Here is a 27,835-nt window from a genome sequence, read left to right on the forward strand (position 1 = left end):
ACCTCATTACATATTGACGAAAATATTCCATTACAGCAGCATCATAAATCAAAAGCCCATCTCCTTTCTCAAATATATTCTGACAATTGCATCTTATTCCATCTATACATTACACCAACCAAACAGTACAACACTCAGATCGTCTACTCTCGCCCAACAGAACAACGACTGCTCTCGACATCCTCTGAACTACTACTGCCCAGTGGAGGCGCTGGAATAATAATCTTTGGCGCAATCTCTGACGCTGTGACTCAGTGTAGCCACTTTTCAACAGTTCCACACATCTGTTCGACGTCTGTTCTTGAATACGGGGATGACCTGTGCCCTTTACCAATCCTTTGGAACGCTACACTCTTCTAGAGACCTACGGTACACCACTGCAAGAAGGGTGGCAAGATCCTTTGCGTAGTCTGTGTAAAATCGAACTGGTATCCCATCAGGTCCAGCGGCCTTTCCTCTTTTGAGCGATTTTAATTGTTTCTCTATCCCTCTGTCGTCTATTTCGATATCTACCATTTTGTCATCTGTGCGACAATCTAGAGAAGAAAGTACAGTGCAGCCTTCCTCTGTGAAACAGCTTTGGAAAAAGACTTTTAGTATTTCGGCCCTTAGTCTGTCATCCTCTGTTTCAGTACCATTTTGGTCACAGAGTGTCTGGACATTTTGTTTTGATCCACCTACCGCTTTGACGTAAGACCAAAATTTCTTAGGATTTTCTGCCAAGTCAGTAGACAGAAGTTTACTTTCGAATTCATTGAACGCCGCTCGCATAGCCCTCCTCACACTACATTTGGCTTCTTGTAGTTTTTGTTTGTCTGCAAGGACTTTTTCATTAGATGCTTTTGGTTCTCGTTCTGCTGATGAGTAAGTTGCGTGAGTAGAGCTTGCAATGTAGGTTGTTCCTGGCCCATCGCCATTTGATTGTGTTATAACTAGGAATAACACGATAAATATATCACCATTCTCGACTTATTGACACTGCACTGATTCAAAATACTGTGTTACTGGGCGCCAAGTTGTAGATGAACACTTCATGGAAAATTACATAAAACGACGGCGGTTATACCAATGTCCAGGGAGTGCAGGTGAAAAGCAGACTTCCGGCGGAAATCAGAATTCCGTCGACATACAAAGCCTAGTGAACATTCAAGTCCAACTTCCAGTATAGCATTCCGATTCCAAGTCCAGAGCACAGCCGAATCAGCATGGAACGGCAGGTTCCACTGCAGTGTAGCACTTCCTAGTTGTGGAGTAGAACATAGCGCGGTGAGAACTGACTTAAAGACGTAAATAGCTGCATTAAATGAGGCTCCACGGTTAACCGAGCCGGCGGCTGGGGTCGCGCTATAGTGTGGGCGGCCAATCGCCGAGTGTTATGGGTGACCAATCACGCGTGCTCACGCGAAGCCGACCTGCGATGTTAGTAGAGGGCGGTGCAAGGACAAGTGCGGCCGGCGGTGCATTTTTTGGCCGCGCGTATTGGAGCGCGCTGCTGCTCGGCGCGGAGATTTAATAGTGGTGAATACCATAATTCCCTTCCTCACCCGTTCTCCATCTGAACATGCCGTCCGTCTCTAATGGCCTCACCGTCGACGAGATGTTAAACCCAGATCTTTCTTTCTTCTTCGGGTATTGGGGGACCATGGTCAAATACAGCTGTTAAGATTGTATTTTAAAAATGAAGAAATTGCTCCAGCTGTATGTAAGGTCTCGATTTTATTTTGGCAACTAGTTTCAACGTTGTAACTAGTTGCCAAAATAAATCGATTCCTTAAATACAGCTGGAGGAATTTCTTCGTTTTTAATATAAATTTATACCAGCTGACGTCCCACTGTCTTCCGTTTCAACTGTGGATGTACGAAGGTTAGGAGTTTAAGTTTTCTGCGGTTTCTCTAAAACTCCTAAGGCAAATGCTGGGATGGTTGCTTTCAAAAAGCAAACCACTGTTCCACCTATGTTGCAACTAATACTTCTTTATTCACAAAATCAGTTTCATTTTTCGGCAACCCATTTTTATGGAAATGCGTGTTATTATGTACGCCTTTTACTTCAATGGCCATGTACTCTGCAAGACATACAGAGCGCTACATCTGGGTCTACGGAACTGCTCTACAGTTCACAAAGCCTCTTCCAGACTATTTCTCGACCGTTCCTCTCTCGAATACAAGAAGTAAATCTTTCTGAGCGATCTCATTTTTCTCTTATTTTTCTCGTATTTCATTACGCCCCCTGCCAGGCACTTAAATGTGAAGTAGAGAGTACTCACGTGGATGTAGATAGTCATTTTTCCCTACGCAGTCAACAAAATATTTCCGCTTTCGGAGGAAAAATTTGATGAGGATAGAAACAGGGATAGCGTTCATGATGCCATTTTAGCAGCTATGGCTACAAAAGTTAATGAAACAGTCAAGACGGCTAGGAGAGCGTTTCTGCTATATAGAGCAGATAAGATGTTGTTAGCATCTCACTTAGAGGGTGAACTGATGTCACTTAGTTCCAGCAAGAGCGACGTAGAGGAATTGTGAGGAAACTTCAAGCAGATTGTAAATCCTGGTCTCGGGAGTTATGTGCCTAGTAAGTGGATAAAAGATGGGAAACTTCCATCATGGTTTAATAACGAAATTCAGAAGTTGCTGAGGATGGACTACGAAGATAGACAATAGAAATTAGGGCTCATATGAAGGCATACAGACATTAGTTTTTCACTCGCTCTATTTACGAGTGGAACAGGAAAGGAAATGATTAATAGTGGTACAGGGTGCCCTTCCCCCAGCACCGTACGGTGGCTTTCTGAGTATTTGCGTGGAAGAGGAACTAAAAACGCTTGTGTTTTAATGACTGCCGCCCTAGCTCATCATATCCAGGACGCTCTTCCCGCTATTTCGGGATATTACAAAACAAGCTGCCTGTTTTTGAACCAATCGGTCCTCATTTATAATGTCCACTGGTTTTGTTCGTTTCTTGATACTGATTTTGTGTAGGACTTGTCGACTGTTTTCGCAATTATTATTCATAGTTTGTTTCTGTTTGCTGTTCTTACACTCCCTCGCCCCTTACAGGCAAGTTCTCACAATTATAATATGCCACTCTTCGTCCATCAATTTATCAAGCGCAGCGTCAAATGTGGTCACTTGTCTTGATATACCACTTCAAGTTATCTGTTTTTGTGTTTTTAACGTTAAGTTTCAATATTGTTGTATTCACCAACAAACAAGTTGGCAGGAAGCGAACACCCCACCACAGAAAAGTAGTTGGTGTACAAAGGTACGTTGGTTGCGCGCTAGCAACTGGGGTTGTCACAGGGTGTTTACACTGAGGTGACAAAGGTCATGAGATACCTCCTAACATCGTGTCGGACCTCTTTCTGTCCAGCATATTGCAAGAACTTGACGTGGCATGGACTCAACAAGTCCAGCTAAGCCATGCTACATCTGTAGCCGTCCATAATTGCAAACATGTTAACTTCAGAGGATTTTGTGTACAAACTGACCTCTCGATTGTGTCCTATAACTGTTCGATGGAATTCATGTCGGGTGATCTGGGTGGGCCGCACGGGATTAGCCGAGCGGTCTCAGGCGCTGTGCCGGCCGGGTGGCCGAGCGGTTCTAGGCGCTATAGTCTGGAACCGCGCGACCGCTGCGGTCGCAGGTTCGAATCATGCCTCGGGCGTGGATATGTGTGATGTCCAGAAGATTAGTTAGGTTTAATTAGTTCTAAGATCTAGGGGACTGATGAATTTAGAAGTTAAGTCCCATAGTGCTCAGAGCCATTTGAACCATTTGAATCAGGCGTTGTAGTCATGGACTGTGCGGCTGGTCCCGGCAGAGGTTCGAGTTCTCCCTCGGCAAGGGTGTGTGTGTTTGTCCTTAGGATAATTTAGGTTAAGTAGTGTGTAAGCTCAGACTGAAGACCTTGGCAGTTTAGTCCCATAAGATTTCACACAAATTTGAAATTATTTGATCTGGGTGGCTGATTCATTTGCTCGAGTTGTCCAGAATGATCTTCAAACAAATGGCGAATAGTTGTGGCCCAACGAGAAGGAATATGTGATCCGTAAATACTCCATCATCGTTTGGAAACATAAAGTCCATAAATGGCTGCAACTGATCTCCAAGTAGCCGAACATAACCATTTCCTATCAAAGAATGATTCAGTTGGACCATTTGAACCAGTACTTCTCATGTAAACACAGCGCACACCGTTATGAAGCCACCACTAGCTTACACAGTGACTTGTTAACAACTTCATCCATGGCTTCGTGTGGTCTATGTCACTCAAATCCTAACATTAATTTCTAGTGAAATCGGGACTCATCTGACCAGGGCACGGCTTTACAATCGCCTGGTGTCCAACCCACATGGTCATGAACCCAGCAGAGCTGCAGCAGGAGACGTCAGTAGTGGGGCAACGCGGGTTCTAGCCCAAAGTACCATTATCCAAGATGACGGAAGGGCCTCATTACCCCAGGGGCGGCGTCACCCCGAAGTACCGTTATCGCGGCCGTGAAGCAAGTATGTGACGTCACATGACGTCAGTGGATGATGCAAGTACTGTTATCGAAAATGACAGCTTTCGGCAGGAAGATAGGTCAGTTGGGCTGCCTCTACTAACCTAACAAAATGGTGGGAAAGTAAGGGCACTTGGGTTACCTCCACTAACCTAAGTTTCTTTCTTCCTAGGAACTGCACATAAGTCTTTATTTAATCAATTAGAACAAGTACCACCATCAAGTGTTTTCGCCATCCTCTTGGAAAAAGGGCGTGAATTTTGTTATAAGAGCTTACTCCTGCAGCTGAGGCAAGTTAATATGGTGTCGCCCCACTGCAGACTGCTCATTCAGTTCAAATACAATTTATTATAAATTTGCTTAAATTTGTTTAACTTAGATTACATTTCTTTAAATTTATTATCTACTCACAGCATTAGTGTCGTGTTACTGCCACATGAGGCTGAGATACAGGTGGTCTGTGTTTTAGTAGCTGTATTACATGCTCTCATTTTGCTCTGGACATAGGTTTTTATTTAAACAATTAGAGGCAGTACAACCATCATATAGGTAAGACACCTAGTTTCAACTACTTTTCAAGGTCACCCAACCATATTTCCTACACATATTGAGGGACGGATGTCACCCAGTTTATTTATTATGCTGGTTCAAAATCTCACCTTGCCAGTGGTCTAGAGGGGTGGGGGGATTGATATGAAAAAGGGATCAGCCTGCTCTGGGCTGTTGGAGAGAGGAAGGAGCGTACTTTATTTATTTTTTGAACAATTTATTTAGCCACAGATTACAACTAATTTATTTATTTATTATGCTGATGCAAAACACTCACATTGACGTGCTTGGGGTCACAATATACAGTTTACAGACCTGGAAACTACTTTTAAATAATGCATTATGCTGATATACAGAGACGCAAACAACTCGTAAGTCACTCAAATAATCCAGTACACACCATGCAGACAGGCAAACTACTTGTAGATCACTGAAATAATGTATTCAAACACCTGAAAACAGTTCAATGCACAAACACACATTGCACGTAAAAAATGCAACTTGCCAGCCACTTGACCCCTATTCTACTGGATGGAAATCCTAAGTCCACCCCTAACACATAGAAACTGTCTACATGCGGTAGAGGAAGGTTAAGTTAGTGTACTTCATTTATTTTGCTTGGGAAGCTGACTCAATTATCCATCCTAATTACTTAATTAATCATTAAGATCGGTCCTAATTTCACAACTATATGCATAACGCATGGCCAAAGTAGAGAGGATATAAAATGTAGACTGGCAATGCCAAGGAAAGCGTTTCTGAAGAAGAGAAATTTGTTAACATCGAGTATAGATTTAAGTGTCAGGAAGTCGTTTCTGAAAGTATTTGGATGGAGCATAGCCATGTATGGAAGTGAAACATGGACGATAACTAGTTTGGACAAGAAAAGAATAGAAGCTTTCGAAATGTGGTGCTATAGAAGAATGCTGAAGATTAGATGGGTAGAACACGTAACTAATGAGGAGGTATTGAAGAATTGGGGAGAAGAGGATTTTGTGGCACAACTTGACTAGAAGCAGGGATCGGTTGGTAGGACATGTTCTGAGACATCGAGGGATCACCAATTTAGTACTGGAGAGCAGTGTGGAGGGTAAAAATCGTAGAGAGAGACCAAGAGATGAATACACTAAGCAGATTCAGAAGGATGTAGGTTGCTGTCAGTACTCGGAGATGAAGAAGCTTGCACAGGATAGAGTAGCATGGAGAGCTGCATCAAACCAGTCTCTGGACTGAAGACCACAACAACAACGTGCATAGCGCTGCACAAGTAGGCTTAAAATCGCAAAAAGTAACTATACCATAAAGCTTCTGTTATCCTGCTGGAAAAAAAATTCGTGATACCACACCAAACTTACTCAAATATCTGTCCTAATTATGTAATTAATCACAAAGATCCGCCATAATTACACAAATGTATGCACAGCATAAAAAAGATTTATACCATTCGAAACCAGCTACAGAAACACTCAAACTCTACCCGACACGTACAAGCTAGGGGTAAAAACGTCCAACTGACTAGATCCTGGTGTTGGACAGAGATGAATTAAAAAAAAAAGTGTATTACCTGCATGAGTATAGCATATCCCTTTTTGACGTCAGAGACCACTACACACACACCAACTAAAAAAAAAAAACGCCCTAACCAAAGCCAAAACACGATATAACAGCTGATGGAAAGAAAAGCATCACAGTGTTGGGGGAAATCGTCATCCTAAAAGACTGCATTCTCATCCATATACAGTCACAAACTATCAGATAGAGCTACAACACTGACAGTCTCGCAGCCCGTGTAGCCCCAGCCGGAAGACTCGCTGAAATGCCTCGTGGTGCCAAGGCGAAAGTCCTGCTTTTCCCCCAAATGCATCCTGTTCGTCTAAAAGTATACTGATGACCGTTAACAGAATACGTGGCTGTATATGAGACGAACGAAGACTATGTCATGCAACTGATGCATCCTGACAGTGGAAAAATTGACCATCAGCAACTTCTCCCCCTCTAGAATCCATCATAAGTCTACCATTAAATCGTACCTCGTTACAGCTACATCTCAATCGATCATCAGCTACTGGACATACTAATAATACCTAAAACACCAAATATTGACATAAGTGAGTCACAGGCATATAAGAATTGAATCCAACAAAGAAAAAAAACAATAATTTTAAAAGAAGACAGCACACAGGATGGACTGAGTGATTATACATAGACATAAATAAATAAAACTCATTAAAATTTTGTCATAAGAAATTAGCTACTTTGCCACAGCAAACAATGTACAATTATAAATTTGGCTTATTACCGACAATGAGACTTGTAACTTTCCTGCTGTTGGTCACTGGAAACAGAACTAGTTAATTCTATAGAGATATAAAACTGTTGCCCACATTCTCCACCAGCTAGCTGGTACAAACAAAAAAACAAATATCTGCTGCTTTCCTGGGGACTCACTACCTTTCCGTGTCACCGCTGCTTGGTTATTCATTTTCAGGAGAGGACTGGAATCCATGAATGCAGTACTAAAACAAAGGCTTCTCCAGCATTCGAGGAGGTCCTGGACGCCATTGGGTCCCGGGGGAAGTTCCAGACGAGACTAAACATCGTCTTCGTTTGCTTTGCTCCATGCTTCGACCTGATGAGTGTCAACATGTTCTACCTGGCTATGCAGACTCCAGATCACTGGTGCTACGTCCCTGGTAGGGAATTTTCCAACCTTTCGATTGAGGAGTGGAAGAACCTCACCATACCAAGGTTTGTAGTGGTAAATGTTTTAGCTTTCATTGACCGGTTCTGGTAGAATGTTTTATACAGTATGAATAAAAACACCCACAACACTGATGTAAAATTCTACATTGTTTATTATTTTTTCACAAACCGATTTTCGGCTCTTATGCAACCGTCAAGTACAAAGATAAGTATGTGCTGCAGTGAAATTTTGTTGCACCATGTATTTTAAAAAAGTGCATCTAGAGAGCATCTCCATTTCCAGACATGTAAAATGTAAACGTTAGGTTTAAGAATGAAACAAGAGGGATTGTTTCAGTGTAAATGCTATGTAAGATTATTTAACTAAGATAAAATAAAGGAACGAAGACGAAGTATCTCGAAGTAATTGGAACTAACATATATCCATCAGCCTAAGCTTAGTACTGAATGACCAGACGCAGTTCCCTTATTCGCCACTTCTAACTGCAGATACTTGTCACAATCCCAGCCAGGCCATGTTGTAAATTACCCCCTCCCCCCTCCGTTACTCACATGCTCCATTTTCCTCTATTTCAGTTACATAATTTCTCTTCTTGTGAAATAAAAAACATGTTGTATAATCACAGCTGCTTCACTTACCTGCTTATTTTCTCTACTCTATCTTATCTGTTTGTAATTTAGGAACTGCTAAAGAAAAAATTATTTTGTTCAGGCACACCTTTCGAATATGTACTGTTCAGTTTATTCTCTTCTGTGAACAACTGTTGTAATTTGCATATGGTCTATTAATTAATGTGTGTCACACATTCTATCTTAGCTATTATTTACACTGAAACAAAACCAGTTGTTTTAATCCTAAAATCTAATGTAAACATTTTTCAACTCTGGAAATGGAAATACTCTATAGAAGCATTAGTTTAAAATATTTGCTCGAACAAAACTTCACTGCACCACATGCTTATCTTTGTACCTGTAGATCACGTATCAGACGAAAACCTGTTTCTAAAATAAATAAGAAATATTGTAGAATATTACACCAGCACTGAGTGCGTTTTCATTCATAATTTTGGCTTTGATCTACTACAACTGCCTAGTAGTTCAATGGAAGTTGAAACACACTAAGTACAGCATGTTATACATGTTTGTACAGCATAAGACGAAAAAAGATGGCAAAGACCAATCTTGGTTTAATGTTACCATTCACAAAATGTAGCGAAAACAGAAATTGTTGTACTTTCAATTTGAAAAATAATAAACAGATAGCGCAACTTGCTTACCTATAATACGGAATATGTGCAAAGCGTGCAACTACATTCAGCGTCAGGTCTTGGAGAAACATCTATCAGAAAATCGACCGAAGTTACGACTGTAGGACACATTTTAAAGGCAACGACGGATCCAAATTTAAAGATGTCTGACCATCGTACGCACAAAAGTAAGCACTAGCAGTACTGAAAAGCAGTTTAGACTAGTCATTACGAAGAGGGCTCCACGAAAAATTTGTATTAGAAACCACTTTATGGGGAGGACAATCAAGTGTCAGAGACATTGTTTATAATAACAAAAATAACACTCAGTAATCACTCAAATTGTCATAAAAATAATGACAGTCGAAAAGTCGAGATTGAAAGGGTTTTTCCAAAAACCACACATCTGTTTTGATGCTTTATTCCTACAATTTCAAAACTTCACTCTGTGGTTTGTATTCTTGAAAGATAAACTTGAAATGCGTCTATACTGCCGTGAAACCGGTGGTTGGGAATAAAGTCCCTACATACAGCCATGCGGCTTTTGGAAACACCTCGTCATTCTTGACTTCTTAATTGTTATAATTTTTATGACTATTCGAATGGTTATTGAGATTTGACTGTTGGTATTGTTACACAGAAACTTCTATTAGTTTGTACATTGAATATACTGTGAAAACTGCACCTTTTTAAAGCTTATCTTTACCGAGAATCTCTCAGTAAGAAAACCGATGCACAGAATCTATATCTACAGCCATACCCTGCAAACCACTAAGAAGTGCAAGGCAGGGGACACTTCCGGTTGTAAACGTCTTAAGATGTTTTCGTTTTCCATTGACGGGAAAATTAGTCATCTTTAATTAGTCTTCCTATCTCTTAGAAGTCCAACATACGTAGTGGGGGCAGTATATTCCTAGATTCGTCAGTTAATAACAGTTCCCGAAACTTTGTTCGTAGGGTTTACAGGTATAATTGGCTTTTGCCTGAAGCATTTTGCCAGCGGCCTGGGACAGAGGTGGGGATGGGTTGGTGGGTGGGTGGGATGGTGGAGCTAAACATACAAAATCCCCCATACGACTGCACACAGTGTTACGTAACACATGCGCATGGGCCACGCTATCTTATGACCGAGTGCCTAGACCTCAGGTACCAGTTTCTTGTCTGCACTTGTTCTCTTGATGCTGCATCAGCCAACTACAGTTTCATCCTGAAATTGTTTATTTACTAATTAGCTGCAGTTCAGGGAGCATGCACACAACGAGGACCACAAATATCAGGTGAAGACTCACATGTATTACACCAGCACAACACCATAATGTGGGCCACACTGTCCACAACAAAAGATATAAATCAGTCCGTGCAAGACAGCTAACATTTTTCTAAGAGTCATGTCTCGGGTACTGTTGATCACAGGGATAAGGGCTCAAGTGTTCTGGATAGTTCTTGGCCTAGCGACCATTTGTATATCTATAGGAAGGACGGCCATGCTATAGCTTCTTCTTCTTATTTTCGTTTTGGCTATTTGAGGGCCACGTCGATTCGCGTCTGTTTCGTTTCTTCTGATCTCTCTCCTTGTCCAATATTCTTTCATTCGCGTACTTTGCATCCTTCTTCGTTCTTTCGCCCATGATGATTTTGATCTGTGTCTAGTTCTGTCCTCTAAACCAGTGAAAGCCTGCATTTTAATTTAAAAATTACTGTATTGTACTTCCCTGGTTCCTACATTCACATTTCTTCCAGATACCTTTGCAGCTCTTGGATTCGGTGTACTTTGGTTCTCTTGTTCACCGGAAACTGTATTATTTGCTGTGTTAACCTCCCCTGGTCCATTCTGAGGATGTGTCTTTTGTTCTTCGAGGTCCCACTGTCCTCCAGAGAGTTTTTCGTTCTGCCAATTCTAGTCTCTTAAGTACTCCTATTCTTACCAGGTTAAGTCTTTCTGCTGCATATAAGACTGTTCTGTAGCACAAGGTCAAATTCAAACATTAAACACTTCCTCCAACCCAGGCAAACTGAGCAGATTGGTTGGTTATTCTGCGTTCAGTGTGTTCTAGGCTGGATCTAAGGCAGCTTACAAAATGACCATTTGTTCATGGGCGCTTCCTGAGATAATCCCGATAAACCATGATTTTTCGGTACCGAAAGTACCAGTTGTGGGAGATCAGCTTCAGCAATATGTATTAATGACAGTTCGTCTAATTTTTATCATATCTTCCTAAGACGATGATGTTGGGGAACCTTGAAACATTGTTCAGTATGACAGCCCGTTAGTGGGATGCGGAGGTTCATAGTTACGTACTTAAGCGTGTAAATTAAGCAGTAATATCCGATATGAGGCATAAATATAGATTTACATGACGTAGTGAACAAATGGCAAATGTTCTAGCACCATCACAATGATTCTGAGGTCACAAAACTATGTTTTTAGTCAGAATTTTTTCACCAGTAAAACTTAATGACCTGTTGCTCTGTATAAAGCGCACTTCCCGCCTGTACAAATACGCCCAAAGTGTTACTGCGGTGACAAAGATGGGCTAAAAAGAGTCATAAAATAGCAGAAAAGAACTTATAATTACAGCAAAAAATTATTTAAAAAACTGGAAAGATTACAAACTGAGTAAAATATTTCTAATAATATTTTTTTTTTCTTTTTTTAGGGTACATATCATAAGCTGGGCGTTTTCGATGAATTGCGATCGATGCGCAAAGAATAAAAAAAATGTAAATCAAATGATTTTGTTTTAACATATTACGCATACTTATTTGTTGTTTATATGTGACAAGCAGTAAAGGAAACAAAAGAAAAATTTGGAGCAGGTATTAAAATTCATGGAGACGAAGTAAAAACTTTGAGGTTCGCCGATGACATTGTAATTCTGTCAGAGACGGCAAAGGACTTGGAAGAGCAGTTGAACGGAATGGACAGTGTCTTGAAAGGAGGATATAAGATGAACATTAACAAAAGCAAAACGAGGATAATGGAATGTAGTCAAATTAAATCGGGTGATGCAGAGGGAATTAGACTGGGAAATGAGACACTTAAAGTAGTAAAGGACTTTTGCTATTTAGGAAGTAAAATAACTGATGATGGTCGAAGTAGAGAGGATATAAAATGTAGACTGGCAATGGCAAGGAAAGCGTTTCTGAAGAAGAGAAATTTGTTAACATCGAATATAGATTTATGTATCAGGAAGTCGTTTCTGAAAGTATTTGTTTGGAGTGTAGCCATGTATGGAAGTGAAACATGGACGATAACTAGTTTGGACAAGAAGAGAATAGAAGCTTTCGAAATGTGGTGCTACAGAAGAATACTGAAGATAAGGTGGATAGAGCACGTAACTAATGAGGAGGTATTGAATAGGATTGGGGAGAAGAGAAGTTTGTGGCACAACTTGACTAGAAGAAGGGATCGGTTGGTAGGACATGTTTTGAGGCATCAAGGGATCACAAATTTAGCATTGGAGGGCAGCGTGGAGGGTAAAAATCGTAGAGGGAGACCGAGAGATGAGTACACTAAGCAGATTCAGAAGGATGTAGGTTGCAGTAGGTACTGGGAGATGAAGCAGCTTGCACAGGATAGAGTAGCATGGAGAGCTGCATCAAACCAGTCTCAGGACTGAAGACAACAACAACAACATATGTGACAAAGTGTAAATGTTTGTTGAAGCTTATCAATGAATACTCAAGGCTTTACTGGCCTATAGAACTGGTTTTGTACGAGCAGCACACTTTGCCGTAGCAGTGAAAAAAGGGTGCCAGCGGAGGAATACTGTTGGAACACGAAAGAGGCGTCTACGTTCCTCTTTAAAAGACTCTGTCAGAAGATGTGGGGAACCAGCTGCCTCAACCGTCATTCCGCCTTCCCCATCAAAAATTTTGGCATGCGATCATAATCACACACTTTTGTGCTGTAAGAGGGTAGCAGAAAAACGAGATGGCAGTTATAAGAGTCGAGGGGCACTAAAGGGAAGCAGTAGTTGAGAGAAGATTGAGGCGGGGTTGTAGCCTGTCCTCGATGTTATTCTGTTTGTATATTGAGCAAGCAGTAAAGGAAACAAAAGAAAAAACTGGACTAGGAATTAAAGTCCAGGGAGAATAAATAAAAACTCTGAGGCTTCTCTGATGACATTGTAATTCTGTCAGAGACAGAAAAGCGCTTGGAAAAGCAGTTACAGGGAATGGACAGTATCTTGAAAAGAGGGTATAACATGAACATCAACAAAAGCAAAGTGAGGATAATGGAATGTAGTCGAGTTAAATCAGGCGATGCTGAGGGAATTACATTAGGAAACGATACACTTAAAATTTAAAATAGTAGAGGAGTTTTGCTATTTGGGAAGCAAAATAACTGAGGATGGTCGAATTAGGGAGGATATAAAATACACACCGGCGATGGTAAGAACAGTGTTTCTCAAGAAGAGAAATTTGTTTACATCGAGTATAGGTTTAAGTGTCATGAAGTCCATACTGAAAGTACGTGTATAGAGTGTATCCATGTATGGAACTGACATAAGAACGACAAACAGTTTAGACAAGAAGAGAATAGAAGCTTCCGAAATGTGGTGCTACAGAAGAATGTTGAAGATTAGATGGGTAGATCATGTAACTAATGAGGAGGTACTGAATCGAATTGGTGAGAAATTTGTGGCACAACCTGACTAGAAGAATGGATCGGTTGGTAGGACACGTTCTGAGGCATCAAGGGCTCACCAGTTTAGTACTGGAAGGAAACATGGGTGGTAAAAACCGTAGAGGGAGACGAAGAGATGAGTACAGTAAGCAGATTACGAAAGGTGTAGGTTGTGGTAGTTACTCTGAGATGAATGAACTTGAACACAATAGAGTACCTTGGAGAGCTGCATCAAATCAGTCGTTGGACTGAAGACCGCAACAACAACAACGTTGTGTTCGAACATCATGAATTATCTCGAAGAGAATGGTCTATTGACACACAGTCAACACGGATTTAAAAAACATCGTGCTTGTGAAACACAACTAGCTTTTTTCACACAAGTGTTGAGTGCTATTGACAAGAAATTTCAAATTGATTCTGTATATGCAGATTTCCAAACTGGCTTTTGATGATGAGCAACGTAAGCGGCCTTTAGCGAAATTGCCTCCTTATGGAATATCGGTTCATTTGTGTGACTGGATTCGTGATTTACTGTCAGAGAGTTCACAGGTCGTAGTAAATGACGAAAAGTCATCGAGTAAAACAGAAGTGGCTTCTGACGTTCCCCAAGGTATCGTTATAGGCCCTCTGCTGTCCCTTATCTATATTAACCCTTCAGGAGACAAAATGAGCAGCCGTCTTAGGTTGTTTGCAGATGATGCTGTCGTTTATCGTCTAGTACGCTCATCAGATCAAAACAGATTACAAAACGATGTAGAGAAGATATGTGCATGGTGCAAAAGTTGGCAGTCAGCCCTAAATAACGCAAAGTGTGAAGTTATCCACATGAACGCTAAAATGAATCCGTTAAACTTCGATTATACGATAAATCAATCAAATCTAAAGGCCGTAAATTCAACTAAATATGTAGGAGTTTGAATTAGAACAATTTAAATTGGAAAGAATACATAGAAAATGTTGTAGCGAAGGCAAACCAAACGTTGCGTTTTATTGACAGGACACTTAGAAGATGGAACACATCTCCTAAAGAGGCTGCCTACACTACGCTTGTCCGTCCTCTTTTGGAGTACTGCTGCGCGGTCTCGGATCGTTACCAGATAGAATGAATGGACTTCATCGAGAAACTTCAGTCAGGAGCAGCACGTTTTGTATTATCGTGAAATAGGGGAGAGACTGTCACAGACGTGATACACGATTTTAGATGGACACCATTAAAATAAAGGCGTTTCTTACTGTGGTGGAATCTTTTCACAAAATTTCAATCGCCAACTTTCTTCTCCAATAGCGACAATATTTTGTTGACGCCGACCTTCATACGGAGAAACGATCGTCATAATAAAATAAGGCGAAACAGAGCCCTCAGAGAAAGCGTTAAGGGTTCGTTTTTGTCTTCTTCCAAGATCCGTATTGCCGGATGGGAATCTGAACTTCCGTCCTGTCCAGTGCGACTACAACGTGCTAAAAATTGCACCATGTCACACAGTGCGCACTCAGGAACCTCTTCATGAGGAAACAAACTACCTGTTACAAAAGTCAAGAAGTAGTTTTTCAGTTTCTTTCCTACTTTTTATCACTTTGTTGGCAACGAAACCAGTCGGCCAGGTTGACAAGAAAGAAGATAACGCTAAGGGGCGGAGTCGACGCAACGACTTTGGAAGTGACAGGCGGATATTACTATTAGAAACCAAGTCGAAGCAAAACATCGAAACTAAAGCAGAATATGGCTAGACATTGTTGTCCATCATCAGTAATTGCCAAACGGTAATTTTTTATCGTATATTAACGTTATTGGAGGAAGAACAGAACAAAATGACGCTAGAGTCTATTATCTCTGACAGAAGCACGTCCACGAAGCTCCCGCTACGTTACGGGATTAATATTGACGTAAGAGTTAATTTAGTTGATATTACATTTTAGACTAGTGCATTTACTTCTTCGCTAAGCTATATATTGAAGGTATCGCTTTTCTGAGCGTATTTAGATCGACAAGAAAGTATTTTGTAAAGACCGATAGTCGTTAGTTTTGATTACATTTTAGGCGTAAATTTCGGGTTAGTGTAGGTATTCTTTTTACTAGACCTTGCTGTTCAAAGTTAAATTAAGAGTGTAGGTAGTCAATTAGAACTTTCGAAAGTAAGTTTAAAAGTTTGTTTACATTAGCGTTTAGTTACATATTAGTACAGGCTACGAAATTTCACCAAAATTGTGTCAAGTTATTGTCTGTTTTGTGTAAATTTTGTGTAAATCGTTTGCGCAAATTTTTTTATCCAAGCATTTGCGACCAATGTGGTGGTTGGCGTAGAAACTTGAAGGAGGGGTGTTCTGTGAAGACAGTAGATTGTGGTTTAATTGGGAAGAATGTAGCGGCGAGGAAACGGGGGTAGATAATGAGTCTCTTCCATGACAATGTAGGTTATGTAGAAAGGACAGAAAAAACGCTGAACAGAAGGAAAAGATTTGTGCCCTTAAGGATGAATTAGAAAACGCCGGTTTGTAATTATGTAGGCTAAGGGAGAAAAAAGAGATGGAGTGCTGGGGAAAGGTAGCAAGCAAATGGCGGAAAAGGAAAACTGTTCAAACAACTTTAGAAATTCCGTTAGCAAATCAATTTGACTTGCTATCTGAAGTAGTATGTAACTGGATGTAGGTTGAAGCAGAGTATTAGCTTAAAGAAAAAAAGGCAGATCTGGATCAAATCAGAATAGGAAAAGAAGAATTCTACTTTTAGGTAGCAGTCATGGGAGGGGTGTAGGCCAGCAGTTCTAGGAGAAATTAGGTAAAGTGTACCAGATCACAAGTTTTGTGAAACCAAGTGCTAGCCATAACCAGACAACAGAAAACTCAGGTCAGGTATGCAGAGACTTTGAGAAGGAAGATCAGGTAAGTATAGTTGGGGGAGCGGGAAACAGCTTCGCTATGAATCTAAGATACGGTATTATGAGTGACCTTGTAATGTTGATGCATTAAGTTGTTCTGAAAGCGGTGCTGATATTCAACAATAAAAGCGGGTTAATAGCTGTGAGCTATCTGCAGAAGTTAACCTTGAATTACTGAGCAACTGTTTCACCAGGTATCCAGTCTAGCTTAGCAAATCCCAAGCAGACTGACATTAATTATAATCCTTTTATAGTCATCTTACGGCAACCGGTGATATATATATATATATATATAGGTCACCAGCTATTTGCTAAAACACAATAATTTCAACACATCTTTAGAATGTACCAATTTCAAAGAGAAAAAGAAAACAATCTGTGACACCTATTTAAAAGACAGTGTAGACCTAATTCGGTCCGCAAGTAAAAACAATGGTCCCTGTCATTAATATGAAAACAATTTCTGGTTGTTACCCTTATGGAGTTCACCAGTATTTGCTGATTGCAAGAGCTATCTGATCACAGGAAAATTTATGAAAATAGCAAAGGTGCCACAGCAATTTAAAAAAAAACATGACAATAACAACAGTATTATAAAGCAGAACATTACAATGCACAATCCACAAAAGCAAAAAAAAAGAAGATAAGAGAAAAAACATGTTTTACAAAGTGGTTATCGCAAAAAATTTTATATCTTATAAAACTAATAATTTGTAGAATTATAATAACTTTGTGGCACTAATTTAATCACTCTACTATATTTCAGTTAGTTAGCAAACAGTGATAATTTTGCAGTTATACTGAAACTACAATTAATTATGTGATTGTTACCCTTGAAGGGTTCCTCACTATAAATCAGCCCCATGCAAAGGCTAATCGATCACATCCAATGAAAATGAATAGCTATCTGGCTTATAAACGAAGCAATGCCACTGGAATGAATTAACGAAGCAAAATATCACAAATCTAATACATCACACAAAAACAAACATTGAGAAATAAAACAGCTCTGAAAGTACAGTAGTCAACATCTAAAAACAAAAAAACAAAAGCACCAATAAATAAAACACCTGCAAAATACAGCAGTCAATGTCTAAAAAAACAATAAATAGAACACCTGCAAAATACACGAGTCATTCTAATAAAAAAAACACCAGTAAATCGAACCCCTGCAAAATACATCAGTCAAAGTTTCTCTGAAAGAGACACACGTATATGCATTGGACTAAGAAGTGTATAATCACTGTTCACTGGCACACTCAGTAGTTCCACTGTTCCAAGGCACAGTATAAAGGAGGGAGGGGCGGGGGGTGCCTTGTAGCCACAGTTGACAGTAGGGATTTTTGTCCATTTGTTGTGTGCAATCCCGCTGTCTCTGCCCTCTCATGAAGTTTCTCTTAGTGGCCCATGTCACGTACATCTCTATTTTCATCCTTGTTTGTGTTGTCAAATTCGTGCGGTATCCTCGTTTGACTCGCCAGGTTGATATTACTGGGCAAGGATGACACTTAATGGCTCTTCTTTGTGCCACCCTTAGCGACCAGAGAACATCGAACCGTGATTTACTGTCTTTTGACACTGGCCGGCATCCGCCATGAAATGTTGATAGGCGTCGTTGAAGTGTGCCAGTTTCTCCGGACAGTACCTGTCAAAAGGCTCCACGTCTCTTTATCCCCTGTCTTCTGTCGTTTCACCGTGGCCGTCTCATCACGTTTGTGTGCGTGTGGTGCGTTGACAGCAGATGGATTTCCGTACGGTGGACCGCTCTGCTATCTCAGGTCATCACCTCCACGGAGGGTCACACTGGTGCGGCCAGCCATTAGCCCCGCCATTTGCCCCGCAGCCCTTCTTTTGTTGTCGAGCCCGCTCCAGAAGTGGCCCAGCTGACAGTGTGTCCTGCTGGGAAACCCTCCTGTTTCCAACTAGTCCTCCTCCTTGCTGCTTCCGCTGTCTTGTAAGAGTTTAGCTGGTTCGCTTTCACGTTCTCAACTGCATTCACAGAAATTGTTCATCATAGTTATGTGATTACAAAATGTCATACGTAATACCACTTAGTATTGTCTTTCACAATTTTTAAGACCAAAAGTGAGACTTAATTTTTTTTAAATAAAAAAAGTTACATGAATTGACAATATAAAACAAATGACTTGACACTATAAAAAAATAAAAGTTAAATGACTTGACAGTATAAAAATAAAAATTAAATGAACTGACAATATAATATCTAAATCCACATCACTAATGTGGTATGCTTCGAATTTAAACAATTCACTTGCGTTTTAATAAATCAAATGCTACTTATTAATTGACTAAAATGAAAAGGATTATGCCTCGTGCAAGTATAGGTCAGGACAGCATAGGGTTCACATGTTATTTACACACACACACATGCACACCTGTTGTCTATTCTACAAACTAACTACCCATAAACATGAATTACTCAAAATTTTACTTCAATCCACTACTATGTAATCCAACAAGCTACTTCAATGCTACTTCAACACTTTGTTTATACCACTAAAACATTGTTCTAATTCGTCCTCTTTTTGACACTCACGGCATATGTCTTGTCACATGATAAATATGGAGAAACTTTCCTTAAACATGAATATAAGATATGATATTATGAGTGGCCTTGTAATGTTGATGCATTAAGTTGTTCTGAAACCGGTGTTGATATTCAACAATAAAAGCGGGTTAATAGCTGTGAGCTATCTGCGGAAGTTAACCTTGAATTACTGAGCAACTGTTTCACCAGGTATCAGTCTAGCATACCAATTCCCAAGCAGACTGACATTAATTATAATCTTTTAATAGTCATTTTCCGGCAACCGGTGGTATATATATATAAAGAGAATTTAAATATAAAGAAATAAATCAGTTTATATTTGGACATTTATTTTAACATTGATGATTGTTCCGTTAACAGTTCTGCATATTAAACTTGATTCATAACTAAACTGGTGCCTTATTTAGGATTGTGAAAATGTGAGTTTGTAATCTTATGGAACACATCAAATATGGAGCCAAGATTGGGAGACTCCATACAACATTGCATTCATAAAATAACACACGAAGAACGTTGAAACATATGCAAGAGGAAATTAACCACAACCAACAAATTCAAATTTCACCCAAAGAAGCTACGTTTGTAGCACAATCCTGTCCGTCATAAAATTACCACACAAAGGTATACTAAATTCATACTAACTCTCTGTGAAATCTTCCCGAAAAGAATAGCTGAGGGCTACTTTGAAGATTACACTAAATGCTTCACGTGGTCAGTTTGGTTTACACAAAGAGTGTAACTCCACAATAATTTTGATAATTAAAATAAATTACATCGAAACACAAATTACAAAAGAAAAACCTCAAAATGGTTCCTATCGCCTTACTATTAACCTGATGCGTCAAACAATTGTATAAGCACGTGGTACTGGTCTCACAAAGTACACCCTATGTGGGCTGAACATAAAGAAAAATATTGGGAAGACGAGACGTTATAATCTCACGCACATTCGCATTTAAGATTGATGATCTTAGTTAGAGTTATGGATCATCCACACATGGTTCCACTTTACTCACAAAGTAGTGACAAAGCAACTACTGGAAGATATTCTGAACTTCACACTCGAATTGCACTGTGTTGCAATAGATCTAAAGCTGCAATAAAGGTGATTAAATATTCAGTTAAGCTGAACTTAAGAAATCGATTATCCTACAGACTTAGCAGAAACGTGCTTAGTCAGAGATCTTACACCTTCAGACGCTCGCCGCGGACCGACTGCCGTGGGCTCCTAACAAGGGTGCTTCCAGATACAAAACGGAAGTGACCAGAGATGCAGCTTCCTATACCAACATAGCAAGGGACAGACAGGACCATACTAAGAATAGAAACCTCTTGCTTTTAGAAAGCGTAACTACCTGTTTCGACGTTGGTCCTACTGTTCTCTAACAGACAGGCTTGTCTGCTACCATCAAGCGTGCAAATTGAAATACATTTGCTCATTCATCCTTTCACACAGAAGGGAAGGGGGTGACAGTATCTTATCATACACAGTATATAAAAGAAAGCGGCTGTAGGTTCCGTATGAGGCTGTGTGACATGAATTACATATAAACTGTGTTTTAAAGTGTAGTGGTGTGACAGATCATTCTTGATTATGTGTAAAAGTAACACGTTCCACTGCTCAGTCTCCTCCCAGATAGTCAGTAACACCACAGTAAATTTAGACGTGGAATGTATGCCGTAAATGACAACAGTTTAACAAAAATTAACATGAAAGGAATCCAACAGGGATCTTTCAACCTGGACAAAATAGGACACGGAACTGGGTACACAGATGTGGTTTTTGTGGAGGTCTTTCGGAGCCATGATCGTCCATAGTTAAACACTGGTGTAAGGCGTGTAAACACTGAGCTGAACAGGATGCTCCAGACACTGGAAAAGGCCCACACGAGTGTTCGTCCAGTTGATGCTGTTGCTAGGGGGGGGGGGGGGGATACACTACACATGGCTTGCACCTAAATAGGAAGAGGAAAGGTAAGTTAGTTTCTCTATTAGCAGAAACTGTAAGGGAGGGGCACAGTCACACAAGAGATGATCCCTGTGGTTAATGGGACCAGGCAGACAGGTTTTCTAGGTTGAAGCCAAAGTCCAAACAGACAATAATAAAGAAAAATAGAATGAAAGAAGCTTCATGAACAGTAAATAGGGATAAAGCTAAGGGTAGTGTCAATTTACTTCATAAAAATATAAGGGGAATAAAAAATAAAATAGATGAGCTGTTAGTGACTTCAAATGATCTTAAAAACAAGAATGAGATTGATATTCTTTGTCTGCCTGAACACCATGTAACTGTGGGGAAGGAAAGTGTCAGTATAAATGGGTGTAATTTAGCATCTTACACTTGCAAATAGAGCGTAGATAAAGGAGGAGTTGCCATGTACACAAAACAAGGGGATAAGTACAAAACTGTAGAAGTAAGCAAATTTTGAGTCGATTAGCACTTTGAAGTATGTGCATGTAAACTACAGCTAGATAATGTACTGTTGTTATTAGCAACAGCATACAGGTCACCAGTAGGAGAATGGCAGCTATCCATAAAGTAGTTTGACTCCCTATTACGCTGTCTGTCAGACAAAAAGAAGAAGTTATTAATCTGTGATGATTTTAGTCTAAACTTTCTCAGCAGTTGTGATAGTAAAAGTGAATTAAAAGTGTTATTAATGACAGGTAACTTAGAATCAGTGATCAATTTCTCTACACGTATAGCTCAAGACAGTAGCACTCTAATAGATAATATATTTGTGCAGCAATAGGATGTAAAGCTAACACATGCTCTCCCTGTGATAAACGTATTATCGGACCATGTTGCACAACTGATTAACTTACAAAAATTACCAGGGTATACAGTTCAGGAACTATTAAGTAAAAGTGTAAGGCTGGTCAATCTGGTATCTATAGCACACTTCAGAGAAAGTTTAAGAAATGTTAATTGGGGAGATGTATATAATGAACCAATTGCCAATGATATATACAACATATTTCTTGATAAATTTATAAAATTTATTTTCCTTTTTGAACACCGTTGCCCCAAATAAAATTAATAAATGTAATACCAAAGAGTTTTCAAAAAAAGCTTGGTATTTTCCCAAATGGGCTAACATATGCCATAGTCTAGCCTCTCTACAAAAAATGGGACACCTCACATGTCAATAATTACCAGCCAGTATCCTTGTTCACAGTATTTTTAAAAATTGTTGAGAAAGTAATGTACTCAAGAGTGGTTAGCAACTTCAGCTGTAGTGGGATACTTAGTAAAACACATTTTGGATTTCAAAAATGCTGTTCCACTGAGACAGCAATATCCAATTTCACTGTCCACATAACAGAATCTTTAAATAGTAAAATGTCACCAATAGGAATTTTCTGTACTTATCCAAAGCGTTTTATTGTGTGAACCATGACATTATGGCACAGAAATTACAATCCTATGGTGTTAATGGAACAGCATATGAGTGGTTTAAGTCATACCTACAGAACAGGAGGCAAAACGTTTCTTTATTTGGTTGAAGTAATTTAAGGAATCTTCCCCTTTCATCTAACTGGGATGAAATTACATCAGATGTACTGCAGGGTTCGATCATGGTTCCCTTTCTGTTCTTGATATGAAAAAGAGAGACTAAACAGACACTGTTTACTGATGACACAAGCATCATTACTAGTTAAAGAAACTCCAATAGAAAATGATACAAATAATGTCTTTGGAAAAGTTATTGATTGGTTTTCTGCGAAGGGATTTGCTCGGAACTTAGAAAAAACACATTACACCCAATTTTCTACTGCAAGGAATGCAGTTTCTTCAATAAATATAACACATCAGCAGAAGTCAGTAGCCAGGGTAGAGCATACTAAGTTTTTGGGTGTACATCTAGACAAAGATCTTAATTAGAAAATTCATATTTTTTATCTCCTAAAGTGACTAGGTTCAGCAACTTGTGTTATCAGAATAACTGCTAAGTCAGAGGATATAAAAATTAGCTAGCTAATATTCTTTGCATACGTTCACTCTGTGATGTCATATGGAATAGTATTTTGGGGTAATTCAACACTCAGGCAAAAAGTATTCACTGCTCAAAAAGAAGTGGTTAGAAAACGTATGGGGTTTGTAGTCAGTACTGCTAGGGAACGATTTACATGACAATTCATGATATAATTGAGAAACAGAGAGCGAATATTGCAATCCAATACATCCAGTAATTACCGTAAGAAGGATGGAAAACTTGTCCTGTATGCTCGAGCTGTTAATCACGTTATTGTAGCCCAGTGGGATGAAATGGCTCTGAGCACTATGGGACTTAACATCTCAGGTCATCAGTCCCCTAGACTTAGAACCACTTAAACCTAACTAACCTACGCACATCACACACATCCATGCCCGAGGCAGGATTCGAACCTGCGACTGTAACAGCAGCGCGGTTCCGAACTGAAGCGCTTAGAACCGCTCGGTCACATCGGCCGACTTGCCACCTACAGATGATGTCTGGAGCGTGATAAGAAGACGTACACTTCATGACAGTCTCTAGCCGGCAACTGTTATGAATGACCCACCTTGAATTTCAGGCATGACACGACGTTCCCCAATGTCCCTTTAGGGGGCAGTTTGCTTCCACGACACAATGAATACAAGTGTGTCCTAGGGTTCATGGGTGTCGCACGCCATACTGATGTTAATGATTTACACCATTTTCGAACGGAATAAACGTTTGATCATGTAACACTTGTTGCCTGATGAGCACCTCCACCCTCTGATAGAGGGTGGTCCATTGATCGTGACCGGGCCAAATATCTCACGAAGTAAGCGTCAAACGAAAAAACTACAAAGAATGAAACTTGTCTAGCTTGAAGGGGGAAACCAGATGGCGCTATGGTTGGCCAGCTAGATGGCGCTGCCATAGGTCAAACTGATATCAACTGCGTTTTTTTTTTAAATAGGAACCCCCATTTTTATTATGTAAAGAAATATGATAGTTTTACTTGGACCACTTTTTTCGCTTTGTGTTAGATGGCGCTGTAATAGTCACAAACGTATGGCTCACAATTTTAGACGAACAGTTGATAACAGGCAGGTTTTTTAGATTAAAATACAGAACTGAAGTACGTTTGAACATTTTATCTCGGTTGTTCCAATGTGATACATGTACCTTTGTGAACTTATCATTTCTGAGAAGGCATGCTGTTACGGCGTGATTACCTGTAAATACCACATTAATGCAATAAATGCTCAAAATGATGTCCGTCAACCTCAATGCATTTGGCAATACATGTAACGACATTCCTCTCAACAGCGAGTAGTTCACCTTCCGTAATGTTGACACATGCATTGACAATTTGCTGACGCGTGTTGTCAGGCGTTGTCGTTGGATCACGATGGCAAATATCCTTCAACTTTCCCCATAGAAAGAAATCCGGCGACGTCATATCCTGTGAACGTGCGGGCCACGGTATGGTGCTTCGACCAGTCCATCTGTCATCAAGTATACTATTCAATACCGCTTCTACCGCACGCGAGCTATGTGCCGGACATCCATCATGTTGGAAGTACATAGCCATTCTGTCATGCAGTGACTCTTGTAGTAACGTCGGTAGAACATTACGTAGGAAATAAGCATACATTGCACCATTTAGATTGCCATCGATAAAATGGGGGCCAATTATCATTCCTCTCATAATGCCGCACCACACGTTAACCCACCAAGGTCGCTGATGTTCCACTTCTCGCAGCCATCGTGGATTTTCCGTTGCCCAGTAATGTATATTATGCCGGTTTCCGTCACCGCTGTTGGTGAATGACGCTTCGTCGCTAAATAGGAGGCGTGCTAAAAATCTGTCATCGTCCAGTAATTTCTCTTGTGCCCAGTGGCAGAACTGTACACGACGTTCAAAGTCGTCGCTATGCAGATCCTGGTACATAGAAATATGGTACGGGTGCAGTCGATGTTGATGAAGCATTCTCAACACCGAGGTTTTTGAGATTCCCGATTCTCGCGCAATTTGTCTGCTGCTGACGTGTGGATTAGCCGCGACAGCAGCTAAAACACCTACTTGGGCATCATCATTTGTTGCACGCCGTGGTTGACGTTTCACTTGTGGCTGAACACTTCCTGTTTCCTTAAATAACGTAACTATCCGGCGAACGGTGTGGACACTTGGATGATGTCGTCCAGGATACCGAGCAGCATACATAGCACACGCCCGCTGGGCATTTTGCTCACAATAGCCATACATCAACACCGTATCGACCATTTCCGCAATTGGTAAATGGTCCATTTTAACACGGGTAATGTATCACGAAGCAAATACCGTCCGCACTGGCGGAATGTTACGTGATACCAAGTGCTTATACGTTTGTGACTATTGCAACGCCATCTATCACAAAGCGAAAAAAAAGGATCCTACTGAAACATTCATATTTCTTTACTTACTAAACGAATATGTAATAAAAATTGGGTGTTCTTATTTAAAATAAAACGCAGTTGATATCCGTTTGATCTATTGCAGCGCCGTCTAGCGGGCCAACCCCAACGCCATCTGGTTTCCCCCTTCAAGCTGGACGAGTTTCGTTCTTTGTAGTTTTTTTCGTTTGATACTTATTTCGTGAGATATTTGGCCCGGTCACTATCAATGGACCATCCTGCATATTGGAACGATGCTTCGTGATGTAACATCTCCCTTCTATGTCAGTACATAAAATACATTTGTTGCTCCAGTAATTCCTGTTATAACTTTTCTCAGACATCTCTCCGCATACAGAGTCAGAAATTTTATGTCGTCCGCCATATACCTACATTTGTGCAGAACAAATGATGCTGCACTCACTACAAAGGCACTATTTCTCGTGGCACGTTAGTCCGCGATTATGATTCGAATTCCGATTGCTTGCGCTGCGAAGAATTTGAAGTTGCTCCATCAACTCAACCACAGGGGAATGGCCATTTACTACAAGCGTGTTCTTAATCTCCCCTGAAAAACGTCGTGTACGAGGACTGAAAAAAAAGAAGAAATCACTATTAATATTGAGACTTTGTGTACTTAGGAAATATGTTCAGTTGCTAGTGGCTGGACCCAAGCTAGAGCCTATCTCTGTCCAAATTTACATTTTTTTCACGTACCGGTGTTCAAAACATTTTGTGCATTTCACAGCATAAACATACAACTGAAGGTCGCAAAACAATCGCGTGTTAATATGACACGACGAAAAGTACTTCAGTAATATCAAGAATCTCGTCTGGATGTAATTATTTCGTATATTTATTTTTTCACTGTTTTCGGTCCGCAGTTCGTGGTCTTGCGGTAGCAAACTCGCGAACGGCGTCCCGTGTTCGATTCCCGGCGGGGTCACGGATTTTCCCTGCCCCCAGATGACTGGATGTTGTGTCGTTCTCATCATCATCATTCATCCCCATTACTGTTGGAGGAAGGCAATGGCAAACCAGCTCCTTTAGCGCCTTACTTAGTCAGCAGCGCAGGTCTCCTGCATCTTTCCCTACCTTCCTCGGAGTATGGGACCTCATCATCACTGTGTTCGCGCGACGTGAGTACGCAGTGAACTCCTCTTTTATTCACTACAGTTATACCCTGCTTGTTACAGGGAAGGAGCCTCGTTCAGCAAGTGCCTGATGTACAACCAGAGCGATGTGACGGACTCCGGCGGCAGCAGGGAGCCTGTGAAGTGCCAGCACGGCTGGGAGTACGACGATACGTGGTTCTCCCAGACGGTGACGTCACAGATGAACTGGGTCTGCGACAACCAGCAGTCCGTCAATGACGTCTTGTTCTACTCACAGATTATTGGAGTGGCCCTGGGGTTACTGTTTGGCTACATAGGCGACATGTGCGTAGCTGTTCTTTTTTATTGCTGGTTTCATCCACCATGAAAAGACTCTTATTATTTTCAGTATACAGGGTGTTACGAAAAGGGACGGCCAAACTTTCAGGAAACATTCCTCACACACAAATAAAGAAAAGATGTTATGTGGACATGTGTCCGGAAACGCTTAATTTCCATGTTAGAACTCATATAATTTCGCCAGTATGTACTGTACTTCCTCGATTCATCGCCACTTGGCCCAATTGAAGGAAGGTAATGTTGACTTCGGTGCTTGTGTTGACATGCGACTCATTGCTCTACAGTACTAGCATCAAGCACATCAGTACGTAGCATCAACAGGTTAGTGTTCGTCACGAAGGTGGTTTTGCAGTCAGTGCAGTGTTTACAAATGCGGAGTTGGCAGATGCCCATTTGATGTATGGATTAGCACGGGGCAATAGCCGTGGCGCTGTACGTTTGTATCGAGACAGATTTCCAGAACGAAGGTGTCCCGACAGGAAGACGTTCGAAGCAATTGATCGGCGTCTTAGGGAGCACGGAAAATTCCAGCCTATGACTCGCGACTAGGGAAGACCTAGAACGACGAGGAGACCTGCAATGGACGAGGCAATTATTCGTGCAGTTGATGATAAGCCTAATGTCAGCGTCAGAGAATTTGCTGCTGTACAAGGTAACGTTGACCACGTCACTGTATGGAGAGTGCTACGGGAGAACCAGTTGTTTCCGTACCATGTACAGCGTGTGCAGTCACTATCAGCAGCTGATTGGCCTCCACGGGTACACTTCTGCGAATGGTTCATCCAACAATGTGTCAATCCTAATTTTCACAATCGACATGTGTGGGCTGACGAGAATCCGCACGCAATTGTGCAATCACGTCATCAACACAGATTTTCTGTGAACGTTTGGGCAGGCATTGTTGGTG

At 40.6% G+C, this 27,835-nt stretch overlaps 1 protein-coding gene across 1 annotated transcript in view; it reads left to right on the forward strand.

Moving 5' to 3' along the window:
* The window catches only part of LOC126355714 (beta-alanine transporter-like), a 48,265-nt gene extending 21,309 nt beyond the window's left edge, over window positions 1-26,956 (forward strand). Inside the window, exons 2-3 of the mRNA XM_050006082.1 lie at window positions 7,546-7,805; window positions 26,671-26,956. Coding sequence (XP_049862039.1) covers window positions 7,546-7,805; window positions 26,671-26,956 — 546 coding nt within the window. The remainder of the gene's footprint in view (window positions 1-7,545; window positions 7,806-26,670) is intronic.
* Window positions 26,957-27,835: the final 879 nt, after the last annotated feature.

This window comes from Schistocerca gregaria, chromosome 3 (assembly GCF_023897955.1).
Source record: "Schistocerca gregaria isolate iqSchGreg1 chromosome 3, iqSchGreg1.2, whole genome shotgun sequence".
Classification (NCBI taxonomy): domain Eukaryota; kingdom Metazoa; phylum Arthropoda; class Insecta; order Orthoptera; family Acrididae; genus Schistocerca; species Schistocerca gregaria.